Source organism: Puma concolor, chromosome B3 (assembly GCF_028749965.1).
Source record: "Puma concolor isolate L17-30 chromosome B3, mPumCon1.1.hap2, whole genome shotgun sequence".
Taxonomy (NCBI): domain Eukaryota; kingdom Metazoa; phylum Chordata; class Mammalia; order Carnivora; family Felidae; genus Puma; species Puma concolor.
Window position 1 is genome coordinate 109,433,320 of NC_141672.1, and position 17,723 is coordinate 109,451,042.

Consider the following 17,723-nt stretch of genomic DNA (forward strand, 5'->3'; position numbering starts at 1 on the left):
TATATTTAAGCACTAAATACTTCCCTCATTTTAAGGTCCCCACAAACAGTTTTACATTTAAATATTCTAATTATTTTGACAGCTGCAAGCCTGGGAAAATTATGACAGTTTTCAGAGTTCATTTTGTGGTTATTATAAAGCTTATGTGAATATACATGCAAGAACAAAAACTCTATTATTTTAATTCTTAAAAATTATTTTCACTGTAAGATAAAATCATGTTATTCAAATATTAAGAAAGAAAAACACTTCACAATTGCCATTCTCTTAACAACTTTTAGCATCTTTATTTCCTTCTGGCGTATTTTTCAAAGAAGTTGTTTATAAAATTGTAACCAACATTTACATATTTAATACAGTAGTCATTCAATAAAGATTTATTTAGGACCTACTATGTGCCAAGCATTATGCTTGGCTACTGAGGATAGATACAGTGATGTGCACACAATCCCAGCCCTAAGAGCTTTCAGTCCAGTAATTAAATAAGTAATTACAATCCACATTGTGTGTGTTTTACTAATCATGGCTATCTCCCATAATCTCTGCATGTCTATAAATAGCCAATAACTGGTTATCAAGTTGACATGTGTTTTTTGTTCTAGATACAGACATAGACAAGTAAATATATATTTCACATGGCTATCACAAGTTGACAAGATCATCTATTATCTCGCATGACTGCAGATACACAAACTCTAACATTCCATAATATTGCCAACCCTGTAAGCCTTCAAAAAATAGGCATTTTCTCAGATCCTCAATTTATAGAAAATTCTACCCTTACTACAAAAAGAAGTACAATAGGAAGTCACATACCCTAAAGATATCCGACCTCTGCATTAATGCCATCAGGGAGAGGTATCCTCCATAGGACCAGCCATGGATGCCCACACGATCTAAGTCAATGAAATCATATTGAGAAGCTAGATATTGGAGTCCTTCCACCTGATCGTCAATTTCTATTTGACCCTGTCAAAAAAGGGAGAACATTTCACTCATTCTGATGAATAGAAGTCTCCTTGTAAGAGTGCTTTTAAAACTGATAAATGGGTTTTACTAAAAAATACCTGTAGTTTTTAAAGAATTCATTATCAATTGACATTCTGTTGGCCAAAAAAAATTTTTTTAACTCTATTTAGAGAGAGGGGCCTATAGCTTCCATTGCTAGCCAGTCCAGAGTTTTGTAACCCCTTAGTCATAAAGTTCTTTCCTATTAAGACCCAAACCGTTCCTGGTATATGGGTATCTCCCCTTTCCATTTGTTCTGTTGTCTGCTAAGAGGTCAGCATCTTCCTTGTAACAAGCCTTCCTATACCCAAAGACAAAAAATTAGCCCCCTTAAGTGGTTGACTAATTTTACTTCTTTTTAAAACTTAATGCACTAAAGCAGAAGGAATCACTCTTGAGGTCTTTCCTCCTATTTCCCCGTTATCGATTTCTAGGAATTGAACATACACTATTTCTTTAAAGTCCTATTAAGTCCTAATTCCTACCACCACCACCCTGTCTGTATTACTAGGCCTGCCAGTGCACACAATCTCACTTCACTGAGCCAAAAACAAAAATAAAAACAAAAAAACTTACATGAGAATACAACATAAGGTCAAAGAACTGGCTGTGGGAGAAAATCCCATGTCTTACTCAGCATGTCCAATACACTGGCAAACACAGTAACTGCCTTACTGTGTAAAAGGAACATCGGATTCTCATCATTTCCCAAAGCAGCAGAAAGGACATGGGGCATCTCTAAAAGGTAGCATTTAAAGCTTCCTGTAGAGAGAAAGAGGCTTGTCACAAGGAAGGCACTAATCAGTTGATTTCTCTCTTCACAGAGGACAGAACAAATCTCAATTATTCCTCTCAATAGGGGACAGGATGCTGAAAACTAAATGGTGCTGCCTTCTGGCTAAGCTGGACATACCAAATAGAAAGAGAAGGTACTTCTGTGTAAAAGTGGTTCTATCTCAGCTCCCCGAAGTTACATACAGGTGGATGTGAACTAGCCTAGTGAGTATCAAGTTGCATCATCCCTCCCACCCCTGAACACTCTTGCTCTCCCTCCCTCTCTCTCTGTCTCTGTCTCTGTCTCTCTGTCTCTCTCTCTCTCACACACACACACACACACACACTCTCTCTCTCTCTCTCTCTCTCTCTCTCTCTCTCTCTCTCTCTCCATCTCTTACGGCCCCTTCCCTCAACTCTCTCTCTCTCTCTCTCTCTCTGGGACTTCACACCAAACAATGAACCAAAAAATAGAAATGTCTTAAAAAAGAAAAATGTTTGTATGCTCACACACCATTTTATATTTAAAGGCGCCTTCAAATTTAAGCCCTCGGTGACAGGATCCCCTGTTGTCTATCACTACAACCACATAACCCAGAGAGGCTAGGGTATTCAAGCGGAAATACTTGACTCCTTTAAATCGATTATTCACCAACTGCACCTGAGGAAGAAATACAATTTCAGTGAAATTTATTATATGGTAATATAAAAAAAGCATTAAGTGACAGGATGCTGTGAAAAGTAGAAAGCTTGAATTTTTTGTATTATTTTGCTTTTAGAATGAAATTTTATTTTCTTGTGGCAAGAACACTTATCACAAGGTGTGCCCTCTTAACAAAATTTTAAATGTACAATATAGCATCATTAATTGTAGGACAGTAGGATACAACTTATTCATCTTGCATACTTGAGACTTTATGCTCGCTGATTAGTAACTCCCCATTTCCCCCCTCCCTGACTTGTTTTTAAATTAACTTGATATTCATTACATACAAGACAAGAGATTTAACCTATCCCATAAAAAAGTTGATAAAATCATTACCACTACCCTGAAAAACTATGCCATTCAGATGACAGAGACAAGGATCATTTTTTCCTCCCTATCTATCTCTTCTAGGATTGTCCCTGACTAGCAGTGGAAAAATTCAGTATTTTAAGGAAACACTGTGACCAGCTCAGCTTCCTTTCTCCTGTGACACAAATCAGTGCAAAAGGTAGGATAATTCTTAGATCGCTTTATCACCCTAGAACCTATACCTCAAAATGACTGAGAAATTAAATGTAGTTTAGTGCCTCAACAGAAATAAACTAGTGAAAAGAGGACTTTAATTAGAGGAAAGAAGCTGAGAGAAGTTCAGCGTTTGGTGGACACTAAGACCACACATTAAACTACGACAAAAACGGTTCTGGCAAAAATGAAAGAGGTTTTTTCTGGCTGAAACCAATGGGAAAACCAAGTCAGCCACAAGTTAAAAAATAATCAACACATCTTCACACAGTAACTATATACTGAGCATTTACTGGGCTGGACTGGTGTGCGTGTGCTGTGTGTCTAGAGAATCTTCTCGTTTTGAACTTCTGCATATTCAGTGCCACTGTAACCACTGTAACAACGGCCAAACTGGTCTTCCTGTTTCTACTCTTGCTCTCCTACAGTCCACTCACTTGGTAGCAGAGGGATGATTTTTAAATGTAAATTTGGTAAGACTTTATAGCTTAGCTCCCTGAAACCGTAAAGAGTTTAGATCTTATTCTAAGGTCCTTACCATTGCCTTTGAAATGTTATATTATCTGACCTTTGGCTATTTCTCTGACCTCATCTCATACCAAATCCCTACTTACTAGACTCTAACCCTATTATCAACCATATCAAGTTGACTCTAATCCCCAGGACCTTGACATTTACTGTTCCCTCTGTCTGGAATACTCTTCCTTCAGATCTTTAACACGGTCATTCCTTCTCATCTTATGTACCCTCAGAGACAGTCTCTGAACTTCCTATCAGAACTTCCATTTTAGTCACTTTGCCATCGTCTTTCCCAACAATTACTATTTAAAAAAATTTTTTAATTTGTTTTATTTTAATTTCTTATTTTAGAGAGGGAGAGGGTGTGACTGGCAGAGAGGGGCAGATAGAGGGAGGGAGGGAGGGAGGGAAGGGAAGGGAAGGGAAGGGAAGGGAAGGGAAGAGAAGAGAAGAGAAGAGAAGAGAAGAGAAGAGAAGAGAAGAGAAGAGAAGAGAGAAGAGAAGAGAGAGAGAATATCTCAAGCAGGCTCCATGCTCAGCACAGAGCCCAAAGTGGGGCTTGATCCTACAACCCTTTGATCATGACCTGAGATGAAATCAAGAGTCGGACGCTCAAGCGACTGAGCCACCCTCCAAAGAGCACTTCCATTATATGAAGTTATATACTTTATATGTCTACTCATTTATTATTTTCCTTATTTAGCTCCATGAGGGTGGGACCTTAGTCAGACTTGTTTGCTATGGTATCCTCGCTGTCTAAAATAGTACCTGGGACACACTAGGAACTTCAATAACTATTTGCTGAATGAATGAATAAAAAATACAGACAGGAGAATGATGTTTTCCCTTTCTTTAAAAAAAAATATTTTTTAAAAACTTGAATTCCAGTATAGTTAATGATGTTTTTCCTTTCTATCTTGGGAGAAGGGGCAAAAAGGAAGGGAGTGGAAAAAAGTACTAGACATAAAACACAAAATAACTATGTAAAGAAAACTACTTCAGTTCACTTCTTTGCCTGTTGTCATGCAAAAAAAAATGGCCTCATTGCCTGATATGAATTTCCCTTGAGAGGCAGTGTTTCTGCCTTTGTAGCCAGAGGCCTGCTACTTCTGGAAGAAGGAACTTAAACGTAATGACCTGTGGCACTGAGGATTCAAAGTTCTTCAGTACCCACTCTTCAAAACCTGTGTCCTGCTATCACTTAGGTCGCTCTGTTGTGCACTTCTATTTACAGAATGTAGCACATAGGAAACATCACAAGGATTTGTTAAATGAACATTTAAAACATACAGCTGTTATCAATGAAGAGTTTAAAGAACTAAGCCTGGATGACTTTAACTGGAAATATTTGTTGCTTTTCTTGGATTTCACTTTTGTCCAACTACAGACATTGTTGCATTTAGTGACAAAGTAATCCACTTCATGTTACAAATTGCGATACTGTTGCCAATCAACAGATTCCCACTTTGCACTGAATATACTCGGAGAAAGAACACAGTTTGGATTGCTTACAAGATTTAATCAAAGTTCACAAGGCTTTCTGTGCTATTAAAAAAGATGTGGCCTTGGGGTGCCTGGGTGGCTTAGTTGGTTAAGTGCCCAACTCTTGGTTTCGGCACAGGTCTTGATCTCAGTTTTGTGAGTTTGAGCCCCATGTTAGGCTCTATGCTGGCAGTGCTGGGCCTGCTTGGGCTTCTCCCTCTCTCCCTCTCTCTCTGCCCCCCCCCCCCCCCCCCCCCAACTTGTGCTGTCTCTGTCTTTCTCAAAATAAATAAGTAAACTTAGAAATAATAATTAAAAAAAGATCTGCTCTTGTATTAAGGAATATCTTCATAATTAACCCAAATGGAGTCAACAAGAGGATGGATAATCCCAGTGCGTTGAAGGGCCAGAGGCATTCTATCATGCAAAGTCTCTTGGGGAAATCTTGCAAACTGAACAGAGTATTCTGAGAAGAAACTGTTTCTGTAAGTGTAAGTATAGTTGTACTCATAAAGTACTCTAAACAATTAAACAATTTTATTTTAACTGCATTGGCTAAGATTTTTTATTATGGTAAAATTTACCATTTTGACCATTTGAAGTGTACAATTTAATGGCATTAAGTATTCACCCTGCTGTGCAACCATCACCACTATCCATTTCCAGAACCTTTTCATCACCTCAAAGAGAAACTCCGTATCTTATTCGATAACTTCCTATTCCTTCCCCAGTTCCTGGCAATCTCTATCTACTTTCTGTCTCCATGAATTTGCTTCTTCTAGGTACCTCATACAAGTGGAGTAATACAATATTTGTCCTTTTGTGTCTGGCTTATTTCACTTAGCATAATGTCCTCAAGGTTCACCCATGCTGTACCATGTGTTAGAATCTCCTCCTTTTTAAGGCTGCACAATGTTCCATTATATACCATGTTTTGTTTACCCATTCATATGTCAAAGGACACTTGGGGCGCTTCAGCTTTTGGCTATTGGGAATAATGCTGCAATGAATGTTGGTGTACAAGTATCTGTCCAAGTCTCTGCTTTCAATTCTTCTGGGTATACAACCAGAAATGGAATTGCTGCATCAGACTTAACATTATGTTTAAAGAACTGCCATATTATTTGCCACAGCAGCTGCACCACTTTACATTCCCATCAGCAATGCATGAGTTCCAATTTCTCCACGTCCTCAGCAACATTTGTTATTTTCCTTTTTTCTTTCTTTTTTTTCATAATAACTATCCTAATGAGTGTGAAGTAGTATTTCATTGTGATTTGGATTTTCATTTCCCTAATGACTAGTGGTGCTGAATATCCTTCTATGTGGGTTAGACTTTTTAAACATAATTGGTAATGAGGAATAATATAAGGATTCCTTTTGTCTTAAAAATCTACACAAGCAGTTAGTTTTTATAGTGTGTTTGTCACATACCTCATATATCACTTCTTCACTGGAAAGGAGAAACATCCTTCTTACTCAGCCTTAATATCAAAATAATGTAACAAAAACATGTAAAGCTTCTGAGAGTATCCTGTAATTTCTCTCTTGAATTTCTTTGTTTTAAGCCTTTTTTTTAAAGTTTACAAAGATTCAGCTTTAAGTTTTTAATGGAAGGCTAATTTAAATGTTTATGATTTATGTGTAGATGAGTATAATACAAATGTGAATCATGTTTGAAAAAAATCTTAACGATGGCAAAGTGATTTAACTTGATATATGATCGTCATTGCTGAGATTTTGTGGCTTATATAGTTATTTTGCTTTTATTTTTTGGATGTCCTTTTCTTTCTTTTCTTTCTCTCTCTCTCTCTTTCTTCCTTCCCCTTCCTCCCTCTCTCTTTCTTCCTTTCTCTCTCTCTCCCTCCCTCTTTCTTTCTCTTTCTCTCTCTGTCTCTCTCTCTCTTTCTCTTTCTCTCTCTCTCTCTCTCTCTGTCTCTCTGTCTCTTTCTTTCTTTAGCTCTGGGGAGCCTGGGCAGCTCAGCTGGTTAAGTGCAGCTGGTTAAGTGTCCAACTCTTGATTTTGGCTCAGGTCATGATATTATGGTTTGTGAGTTTGAGCCCCATGTTGGGCCCCACAGTGACAGTGTGGAGTCCACTTGGGATTCTCTCTTTCTCCTTCTTTCTCTGCCCCTCCCCGGCTCTCTTTCTCTCAAAACAAATAAACTTAAAAAAAAAATAATAAAGCTCTACACCCAATGTGGGGCTTGAACTCAAGACCCTGAGATCAAGAGTCGCATGCTCTACCAACTGAGCCAGCCAGGCACTCCTATTTTTTGGATATCTTAGCATCTAAATACATTTCCAAATACTGGATAACTAGGTATAATTATAAAGGATATTTACTGAGTCAAGACCTGCACTATAAAAACAGTGTAATTATATTCTAATTTCTTCAAGGGCCCAGTTTAAGATAGTCAATAGACATTTTTAAAAAGTGCCAATTAACCAATGCACCTACCCCAAATACTTTATTTACTCTGATAGTCAACAGAATTTACTTAATATTTACATGCTAATATTTCATCCAGAAAAAGGAATATTACAGTGTAAACTCTTATAGTGTTGAATAGAAGTATAACAGTTGCCTTAACTAGATGATAAAAATATTCTAGTCTGCTTGAGAGATACAGACTTAGAATGGAGAGAGGTAACTCATTAGGCTACCAAGGCTTCTGCAAATATCTATTAAGATTCTTTTTACTTACCAAGACAGTTAACTATTTAATTTCATTTCCCAAACAAGATTCTTCTCTACATAAAAGACAACATATATACCTACTGACATGAATATTTCATTCTCCAATGACTGTTACAGTCCTACTGTAAACTAAGAAATTGACACTTATTTACACATTAGCCATGTAACAAAATCCAACTTCTAAACAGGAATTAGAACATAAGCCAGAGTCAATAACAGCAGAGGCCCAACAATGTTCACATCTTAACTTAAACAATTGATGAGACATTTAAAATACAAATCACCCCCCCCAAAAAAATATGTGTACACACACACACACACACACACACACACGTATGCATATAAATATGCCCACCTGAGAGGTGGGTGGAGGGATGAGTGAAATAGGTGATATCAGGGGATTAAGGAGTGTACTTGTGATGAGGGCTGGGTGATGTGAATTGTTGATTCACTATCCTGTACACCTGAAACTAATATAACACTGTATGTTAACAATACTGGAGTCAAAATAAAAAAATTAAAATAAATAAACAGGCCCACCTGAGGACCACCATATATGAACAGCACAGTGGGGTACTTCTTTCCAGGTTGTAGATCATGAGGTTTGTACAGCATCCCATACAATGTAAATCCAGTAGTACTTTCAAAAGAAAAAATTTCTGGAGGGGTATAGTCAGGCAGAGGACCTATGAGGAGATAACAAAAATGAGTATGTAAAGGGAGTTCTTACGGGAGCTCTAAAATCTGCGAGCAAGGAAAAGAAACCATAACCCACAACTCTACACACAAATAACTGACCATCTCCCTTTCAGGTGGTCAGCAAGAAATTAAGCAAAAACATTTATTTTTAAAAAAGAAAATCTACTGAACATATCACATTACCTATTTCAAAAGCAGATACAACGTATTCTGACTAGTCCATGGAGCCTAGGAGGTATTTAGATGCAGCACTATACAAATACTTAGTGCTTGGTTCAGTGTAACTTAATGATGGTTAAGCCATATATCTGATTAGAAATTGGAAGCACAAATTTAACTCAGTCAATTTAACTTGCTCATAGCAGGTGCTCAATAAACATCTGTTTCTGATCATTAGAGAATAAACCTAACCAGGACCCAGAAAAAAAGAAAGTCACAATCAGTCTTTGGTTTACCAAAGCTTTAGAGACCTACCCTAAGAGTGTATATTGGATGATGTTACAACCTAAGCAGAGATCGTCACCATATTACAAATCCTACTTGTGGACAACAGAACATACCCTGTGGTTTTGCATTAAGTTCTTAATCCCTTAGCACATATTCACGAGTGAAAATACTTAACAGGAAAAAGAACTTGGGGAGAAAGTAGACTAAAGATATGCAAAATTAGTCCTTTTTTTTAAAGAAATCAAGCATTTAAAAAATAGATAATTCCGTGTTCTTCACTCTTACATAGAACAAGCGTTCTATCTTTTATTAAGATGGCCATTGCAAATGCTTTAAAAGAAAGCATTTCTGGGAAATCATCCAAACATGTGAACAAACAGTTTTCAAGCTGATATTGTGACTATTTTATTCTTATTTTCAAAAAGGCCTTCCAGGGGTGCCTGGGTGGTTCAGGCCGTTGAGCATCCATCCGACTTTGGCTCAGGTCACGATCTCATGGTTCATGAGTTTGAGCCCTGCATCGGGCTCTGTGCTGTCAGTGTAGAGCCTGCTTTGGATCCTCTGTCCACCCCCCCACCCCACCTCTCTCTGCTCCTCTCCCACTCATGCTCTCTCTCTCTCAAAAATAAACATTAAAACAACCAACCAAACAAACAAACAACAAAAAAAGGTCTTCCAGGGGGCACCTGGCTGGCTCAACTGGAAGAGTGTTCTGATCTCAGGGTTGTGAGTTCTGATCTCAGGGTTGTGAGTTCGAGCCCTTCATTGAGTGCAGAGATTACTGAACTTAAAACAAAACAAAAACAAAACAAAACAAAACACAATCTTCAAAAAGGCCTTCCAGACCTGCTCCTGCCTGAGTGGGAGGTTAATGCATCTCATTTGGTGGTTGATAGAATAGGAAGGGTGGGATCAATCAGGAACTCAGCAGCTCAGGGATAAGTGGTGGTAAGAGATGAGAAATGTGGACATATGAGACAGGTTTAGTGCACTTATGTACTAATCCTACTTAAAATCAGGTTCAGGGAAATGAGTACCTGCTGAATCCAAAATGGTGGCCCAAAATTCCTTTGTTTTGCAAGTTGGGTCATCTTCAGGACTTGATAGCTTGTAAAGGGACACACAGTGTGGATTCTTCTGGTTACTATACTTACTTATAAAGAAGTCACAATGCTAGAGAAAGGAGAAACAATTACTTTTTCCCTCATGGTGCCAGAGCAGGAGTATGGTTAAGAGTCTGATCATTTATGTCCATATATGATGCTAAAGTTAAAACCTGACTTTTTAAAGTTTTTCTTCAGAGAATCAGACTTCTGCAGGCCAATTTCACTGATTTTCACATTACTCAAATGGAGTATTATATGAGCAGAGAGTTTTTCAATTGATAGGAAACCCTTTTCCAACAGGGACTTAATACCTGGCTGATGCAGCAAGAGTGGGAATAGCCACGGTCAGTCAGCCTTGTCACCTCTCCAGGATTTACATAACTGACCACATACAGGTGATGTTCTAAAGGAGAGTCCTTGGTGCCTTCAAAATACACCAGTTTCCTGACTTCATCAACCTGGATCTGCCAAAAAACAACAACAGAAAAACCAGTGCTAGCAGGACCTTGGCAAGGGCCAGTAATTCAACAAACAATTTCCAATCATTTGAGTCACCCTTTGACTTGCGCCTCTTAAAAAATTTTGCCACAAATGTTAATAAACCTGAGTTGGTTTTGCTTATGACTTATACCTAAGAATATATCTTTCCCGGAAAGAAAAAGGACACTTGAATTGCATGCTATTATTAGAATTTCCTATATGGTAAAAATGTGTGCTTTTCTTAAAATACAGGAGTTATTTCAATAAAACATACCTTATAGGGAAAAAAAATTCCTACATTGCAGGTTAGGCCAACCATTCATACGTACTTAAAAGACTCTAATTGTAGCATCCTGTATTTTTCTCAGTGCAGTATTAATTTAGGCAGTACTTTTTTGGCCTTTTGTACAAATTTGCAGAAGTATTTTATCTATTGGGTTGGGAAATAACTGAACTCAGTTTCAATACTGGTATAGTTTGTAAATAAATGTAGGTAAGATCTTTTTAAGTCTTTATTCAGAACTCAAAAAACTAAGTGCACTCACAGCTGAATTCACTTCATATTCTTCCCAAATTACAGTAAGTGTTTAAATAAATGGCTTTTATTGTCTCTTTAAAAAAAATCTACCAGCCTACTCAGTGTTCAATGAAATTCAAATTTTTTAACACAGCAAAGAAAACATGGATACATTTACAAAAGCAAGTATTTTCAAATGCCACATTTTCTCCAGGAAGCTTCTTCATTATCAAACATATTTTAGCATACACAGGAACAGAAACACAGTTGAGATTAAGTAAGCCCATATGAGATATACAGAAAGGATACAAGTGATAGGAAATGCCAGAACAAACATTCATGAAGCTTCACAGGTATGCACTGATCTGTGCAAAAGGTTAGGACACGTTCTGCTCTGGACCTAGCAGCTGGGGGTCAGGCCTTTCAAAACTGAAGAAATAACTGGTTAATTTCTCACCCCGGATTATAATGGTATTTTTCTTTGTTTCATGTAACTACCTTATTCAAGAAAAGTATCAGAATCACTTTGAGGGGCTTGTTAAGCAGAGGGCTGGATCCCACCACCATTATTTCTTTTTTCTTTTCTTTTTTAAATGTTCACTTATTTTTGAGAGACAGAGAGAGAGAGAGAGACACAGAGTGTGCGCGGGGGAGGGGCAGAGAGAGAAGGAGACACAGAATCCAAAGCAGGATCCAGGCTCTGAGTTTCCAGCACGGAGCCCAACGCAGAGCCCAAACTCACGAACTGTGAGATCATGACCTGAGCTGAAGTCGGACACCCAACTGACTGGGCCACCCAGGCACCCCTCCCCCATTATTTCTGATTCAGGAGGTCTATGGTGGGCCTGAGAATTTACGTTTCTAAAATGTTGAGGCTGGGCAGTTGGTCCAAGGACCATACTTTGAGTACCACCTCAATAGTGAGTACATGGGCTTAAAAGTCTCGAAGCGTTAGCCAATTACTGCCATTAAATATCTTTGGGTGGGAGGGGCACCTGGGTGACTCAGTTGGTTAGGCATCCAACTTTGGCTCACGTCCTGATCTCACGGTTTGGGCCCTGCGCTGGGCTCTGTGCTGAGAGCTCAGAGCCTGTAGCCTGCTTCAGATTCTGTGTCTCCATCTCCCTCTCTCTGCCCCTCCCTGGCTCATGCTCTGTCTCTCTCTCAGAGAGTGAATAAACATTAAAAAAATAATAATAAAAAAAAATCTTTGGGTGAGACCAAGGTCAGTGGCAAAAGCAGAGAATGAAGAGGTAACAAAAAAATAAAGCAGGGATAGAGGGGAATACAGAAGGGTAAGAAAGAGAGACACAAACACATTACATAAGTAAGCATGACATAAAGAAGAAAACTGCTGCACATAATGGCAAGTAGCAGGAAGATGTTTAGGTTGCCCAAATGAGGTTCAGATTTACATAAATACAATTCTGGGGTTTCCTTAAGTATTATCCAACAATTACAAAGCAGGAAGTTTACATCAGTGTAATTTTTTGTTATCAGAACTTCTTATCAGTGGAAATCAAACTTTAACAGTTGCCTATGATATTCTAAAGTTTTTACCAACAAAACCAAATCTGAGATGTGGATCTTCACTTTTTCTCCTTCATCACATTGGGGACTATGAGTGACTTCTAGAGTAGCCAGTATACCAGTATAGATAATCCTTCAATAAATCTCCAAATCAATTTGAGGGAATCATAAGCCTTCACTAAATCCTGGTAGCATGTATCAACTTAACTATGTATCACACCTATAAAGGATGAAGTTCTTAGAGAGCTCATGAAACTGACCACCTAACTGAAAGTTGAAACAAACACAAAATACTGTGAAAGGCAAAAGAATGAGAATTCACCGAAATGCTACAGAAAACCGCATGCTGAGAGGAAACAGAGGGTGGATTTTCCCCCTTTTCCCTATCGGTCTACTCTCTGTACATAGGTCCATCACTCTTGGCAGGTGGTGGATAAAATTTCACATTTGTGAGATAAACAGGTAAGTAAAAGAGAATCACTACCTCCGAAGTAATAAATGCAATTTTTAATGTAGAAATGACATGAGCAGTCTATAAGAGACACAAACATAATTTTCAAACAATATCCCAACTCACTTTTGCAGACTCAGAAAGTATGGCCCAGCCCCTTCCTTGTTAAGTAGCAACATTATATTTGAAAACACTGACCTTAAGTAACCAGTACACATCTGATACCAGAGCTATAAAATGGGGGAGATTTAGAACTTAACCGAAGATTTTTCCCTTCTAACAACTTGAGTCCTTTAAGTCCCTAATTTAATAGTTTCAAAACATCGGGGTCATATGAAGTTGCACTACTGCTTTTCAGTACCGCATAAACACAGCAGATGTTGACCAAACATATCAGTAGAATAAGAGAACATACATTAGATCCATGCCGGCCAAGAACTTCCCATTCACCACTGGTAATTGCTATTTCCTCTTTGACAGGACACTTGAAATCACCTAAAGATAAACATAATTACAATTCAGCACTCTATCAGACTATAAGCAAATGACTTACAGAATAAAGAACACTATTCTAAAATTCTTCTTTCCAAAAACATACATTAAAAAATTCAAGTTATGTCTGGGGTAATAAAATGTTTTGAAACTCAACAGAGGTGGCGAATGCACAACACTGAATGTACTGTTCATTTTCTTTTACTTCTTAATATTTTAATTTTTATTTTTAAAGTAATCTCTAAGGGTGCCTGGGTGGCTCAGTGATTAAGCATCTGACTTTGGCTCAGGTCATGGTCTCACAGTTTGTGGGTTCAAGCCCTAGCGTTGGACTCTGCACTGACAGCTCAGAGCTTGGAGCCTGCTTTGGGTCCTCTGTCTCCCTCTCTCTCTGCCCCTCCACCGCTTGCACTCTCTCAAAATAAATAAATAAACATTAAAAATAAATAAATACATACATACCTACATACATGCATACATACATACATACATGTAATCTCTATACCCAACCTGGGGCTTGAACTCACAACTCTGATATCAAGTGTCACATGCTCTACTGACTGAGCCAGCCAGGTGCTCCACCACTGTTTAATTTAAAATGTTTGTTTAAAATGTTTATTTTAAAATGGCTAGTTCAGGGGTGCCTGGGTAGCTCAGTTGATTAAGTGTCCACCTCTTGATTTGGCTCAGGTCAGGAGCTCAGGGTTCACGAGTTCAGGCCCTGTATCGGGCTCTGCGCTGATAGAGCGGAGCCTGCTTGGGATCTTGGTTTCCTTCTCTCTCTCTGTTCCCCACCCCCACCAAGTTGTGCACTCACTTGCTCTCTCAAAATAAATAAACTTATAAACCTTAAGATAAAATTAAAAAAAAAAATGGCTAGTTTAATGTTGTATGAACTTCACCTTAAAGTTTATCTATTTATTTTCAGAGAGAGAGAGTGAGAGAATCTCAAGCAGGCTCCATGCTGTCAGCACAGCACCTGACGTGGGGCCAGAACTCACGAACCGTAAGATCCTAACCTTTGCTGAAATCAAGAGCCAGACACTCAACTGATTGAGCCACCAGGCGCCCCTCACCTTAATTTTAAAAAAAGTCTACAGTTAAAAAAACCCCATTACAAGTCTTCACAATACTCTGCAATAATAGTGGAAGGATCCATGTAAATCAAATGAAAACAACAAAATAGATTCTGATTACAAAGCCAGAAAAGAATTCAAAAGGATTTGTATTCCTAGACCTTTGATCAGACAAGGAAGTCTAATGGGTTAACAAGGCATTTCTTCTAGAAATGCAACAAAATACTTAAAAAGCCACAGAAGAAAATTTTTAATAGAATTGTTCTTCATTTGCCAAAAAGTAAACTAGGTATAAACACAGTAAATGCCAACATGCCCCATTGTCTTTACAAGATTCTGTCTGGATAGAGAAGACTCTCTCAGTGGCCTAAGGAGGAGGTTCAGAAATGGAAAACCATTCCTGTTTGCCTAGCAGCACTACGGGGAGAGACAGCTGGGGACAGGATGAGAAGGTGAGATAGTACAGGGTCTTAACTAGGGTCCTACTAAAGTTAAAAAAGTTGATTTATTTTTTCTTTGGATGCAAAAATTCAACTTAGTACTTTAAACTTTATGACCAGAAAATAAATAGTACTTAACATATATATAACAAATACTAATTACTTCACATTATAGCCACTTTAGAAAGAGGAGGGAGGAGGAAAATAAAAAGGGTATCAAGAAAAAGGAAGACATGGAGCAAGAAAAACTAAGAAAAAAGGGAAGAGAAAGAAGAGGTAGATAAACTGAGGGACCTAGAAAGACACTGAAAGGGAACAAAGAAGCTAAGCTTCTGAGATGAATGTTAACTGAGGTAATGGTTCTGACATTCTTCAATCAGAGTAAAATATTTTAAGTTATTAAAATTTTTAATACTTTTTATTACTGCCCCCCAAGTACTATGTTAATTAACTACTATTCAGAGCTCTTTGACCAGTTTTCATCACTAAAATTTCTGGAATTTTGAAAGGGGACTTAATTTATGTAAACAACAGGAGTTTTACCGAGAAGTTTAAGGAAGACATTCTTCATCTTGGATATACAAGATCTAGTCTGCCTTAAAGAAAATTAGGCTAAGGAAAGGAGCAGGGTCTACACAGTATCTATTTTGCTAGTCCTAAGATATAGCTCATTTCCCCATATTTAAAGGCCACATTGAGAAAAACAACCCACTTTAAAAGTTAGCAAAGGATGTGGGGCATCTGGGTAGCTCAGCTGTTTAAGTGCCTGACTCCTGATTTCAGATCAGGTCATGAACTCAGTTCAGTTCCTGAGTTCCAGCCCCACTTTGGGCTCCCTGCTGACAGTGTGAAGACTGCCTGGGATTCTCCCTCCCTCCCTCTCTCTCTCTCCCTCCCTCCCTCTCTCTCTCTCTCCTGCCCCTCCCACCTTGTGTGCACACACGTGCTCTCTCTCAAAACAAATAAATAAACTTAAAAAAAAAGTTGGCAAAGGATTCAAATAGACATTTCTCCAAAGAAGACAGGTAATAACACATGAAAAGAGGCACAATGTTACTGGTCATTAGGGAAACGCAAATCAAAGCCACAATGACATACCACTTCATACCCACTAAGGGTGGCTATTACCAAAACAAATAAAACAAACAAAACACACAGAAGATAACAAGTGTTGGCAAGGATGTTGATAAATTGGAACCCTTGTGCGCTGCTAATGGGAATGTAAAATGGTGCAGCTGCCAAGGAAAAGAGTACGGTGGTGCCTCAAAAAATTAAAAACAGAACTCCCATATGATCCCGTAATTTCATTTCTGGAAAAGAACTGAAGGCAGGGTCTCAAACAGATATCTATACACCCACCTTTATAGCAGCATTATTCACAATAGCCAAAATGTGGAAGGAACAAGTGTCTGTGGCTAGATAAATGGAAAACACAATGTGGTCTATACACACCACTGAATTTATTCAGCCTTAAAAAGGAAGGGCGTTCTCACATATGCTATGACATGGATGAGGACATTATGCGATGTGAAATAAGTCAGACATGAAAGGGCAAATATGGTATGATTCCACTTATATGAAGTATCTAGAGCAGTTAAAATCATAGAGACAGAAGGTAGTTGCCAGGGGCTGAGGGGAGGGAGCAATGAGCTGAGCTGGGTATTACTTGTTAGGCAGTTTCAGCTTTGGAAGATGAAAAAAGTTCTGGAGGCAGATGGTAGTTATGGTTGCGTGACAATATGAATATACTTAATGCCACTAAACAGTACCCTTAAATGGTTAAAATGGTAGATTCTGTTATGCACATTTCGCCACAATTTTAAAAAATGGCTATGTTGAGTCAATTAAGTTACAAAGGGCAGTTAAGCATATAACATTACCATAAAGTGCCTACTATTCCAAAACAAACTCTATTATTAAAGTAGAAAATTATAACTCCATTAAAACAAATAAACGGGAAAACTATTAGATAAACCATTTCACTTCTTCTAGGCTTACATATCCATTCTGTATTACATTCCCCAGAAGGAAAACCATAGCTTTTTATTTATTTATTTTGAGAAAGAGCGTGAGTGGGGGAGGGGCAGAGAGAGACTCCAAAGCAGGCTGGCAGCGGGGTGTGAGGCTCAATCCCATGAACCAGGACTTCATGACCTGAGTCAAAATTGGAAGTTGGGTGCTTAACCAACTGAGCCACCAAGGCACCCCAAACCATCACTTTTATTAAAAAAATTTTTTTACTGTTTATTTATTTTTGAGAGAGGGAGAGAGAGACAGAGCACGAGCGGCGGGAGGGGCAGAGAGAGTGGGAGACACAGAATCCAAAGCAGGTTCCAGGCTCTGAGCTGTCAGCACGAAGCCTGATACGGGGAACCCACGAACAGTGAGATAATGACCTGAGTCAAAGTTGGACTTCGACACCCAAAACCATCACTTTTTAGAGAGAAATTACTTCAGCTGACACAATGTTTAGTTTCACTTTGGGCAATATAATTGTATCAATGTGAAGAGCTACAATCATATTGACTTCAGTGTAGATGCAGACAGTATTTTAAAAAATGAGTATGGGGGCAGGGCGCCTGGGTGGCTTAGTTGGTTAAGCGTCCAACTTTGGCTCAGGTCATGATCTCACAGTTCTTGAGTTCTTGAGTTTGGTCCCTGCATCAGGCTCTCTGCTGTCAGTGCAGAGCCCACTTTGGATTCTCTGTCTCCCTCTCCACTTACTCTTTCTCTCTCTCTCTCAAAAATAAATATTAAAAAAAAAAAAAAAGAA

General features: G+C 38.4%; 1 protein-coding gene across 5 annotated transcripts in view; it reads right to left on the reverse strand.

Annotated features, from left to right (window-relative positions):
* The window catches only part of DPP8 (dipeptidyl peptidase 8), a 68,615-nt gene that overhangs the window by 9,175 nt on the left and 41,717 nt on the right, over positions 1–17,723 (reverse strand). For 4 of the 5 annotated variants that reach the window (XM_086710973.1, XM_086710974.1, XM_025918928.2 and 1 more), the window contains 6 exons: positions 13,358–13,437; positions 10,276–10,428; positions 9,896–10,031; positions 8,253–8,398; positions 2,297–2,443; positions 817–969 (listed from right to left, as the gene is read on the reverse strand). In XM_086710973.1, coding sequence (XP_086567099.1) covers positions 817–969; positions 2,297–2,443; positions 8,253–8,398; positions 9,896–10,031; positions 10,276–10,428; positions 13,358–13,437 — 815 coding nt within the window. Of the gene's footprint in view, positions 1–816; positions 970–1,612; positions 1,771–2,296; positions 2,444–8,252; positions 8,399–9,895; positions 10,032–10,275; positions 10,429–13,357; positions 13,438–17,723 lie in introns of those variants that run through there. The other variant, XM_086710976.1, reaches the window with a different exon arrangement.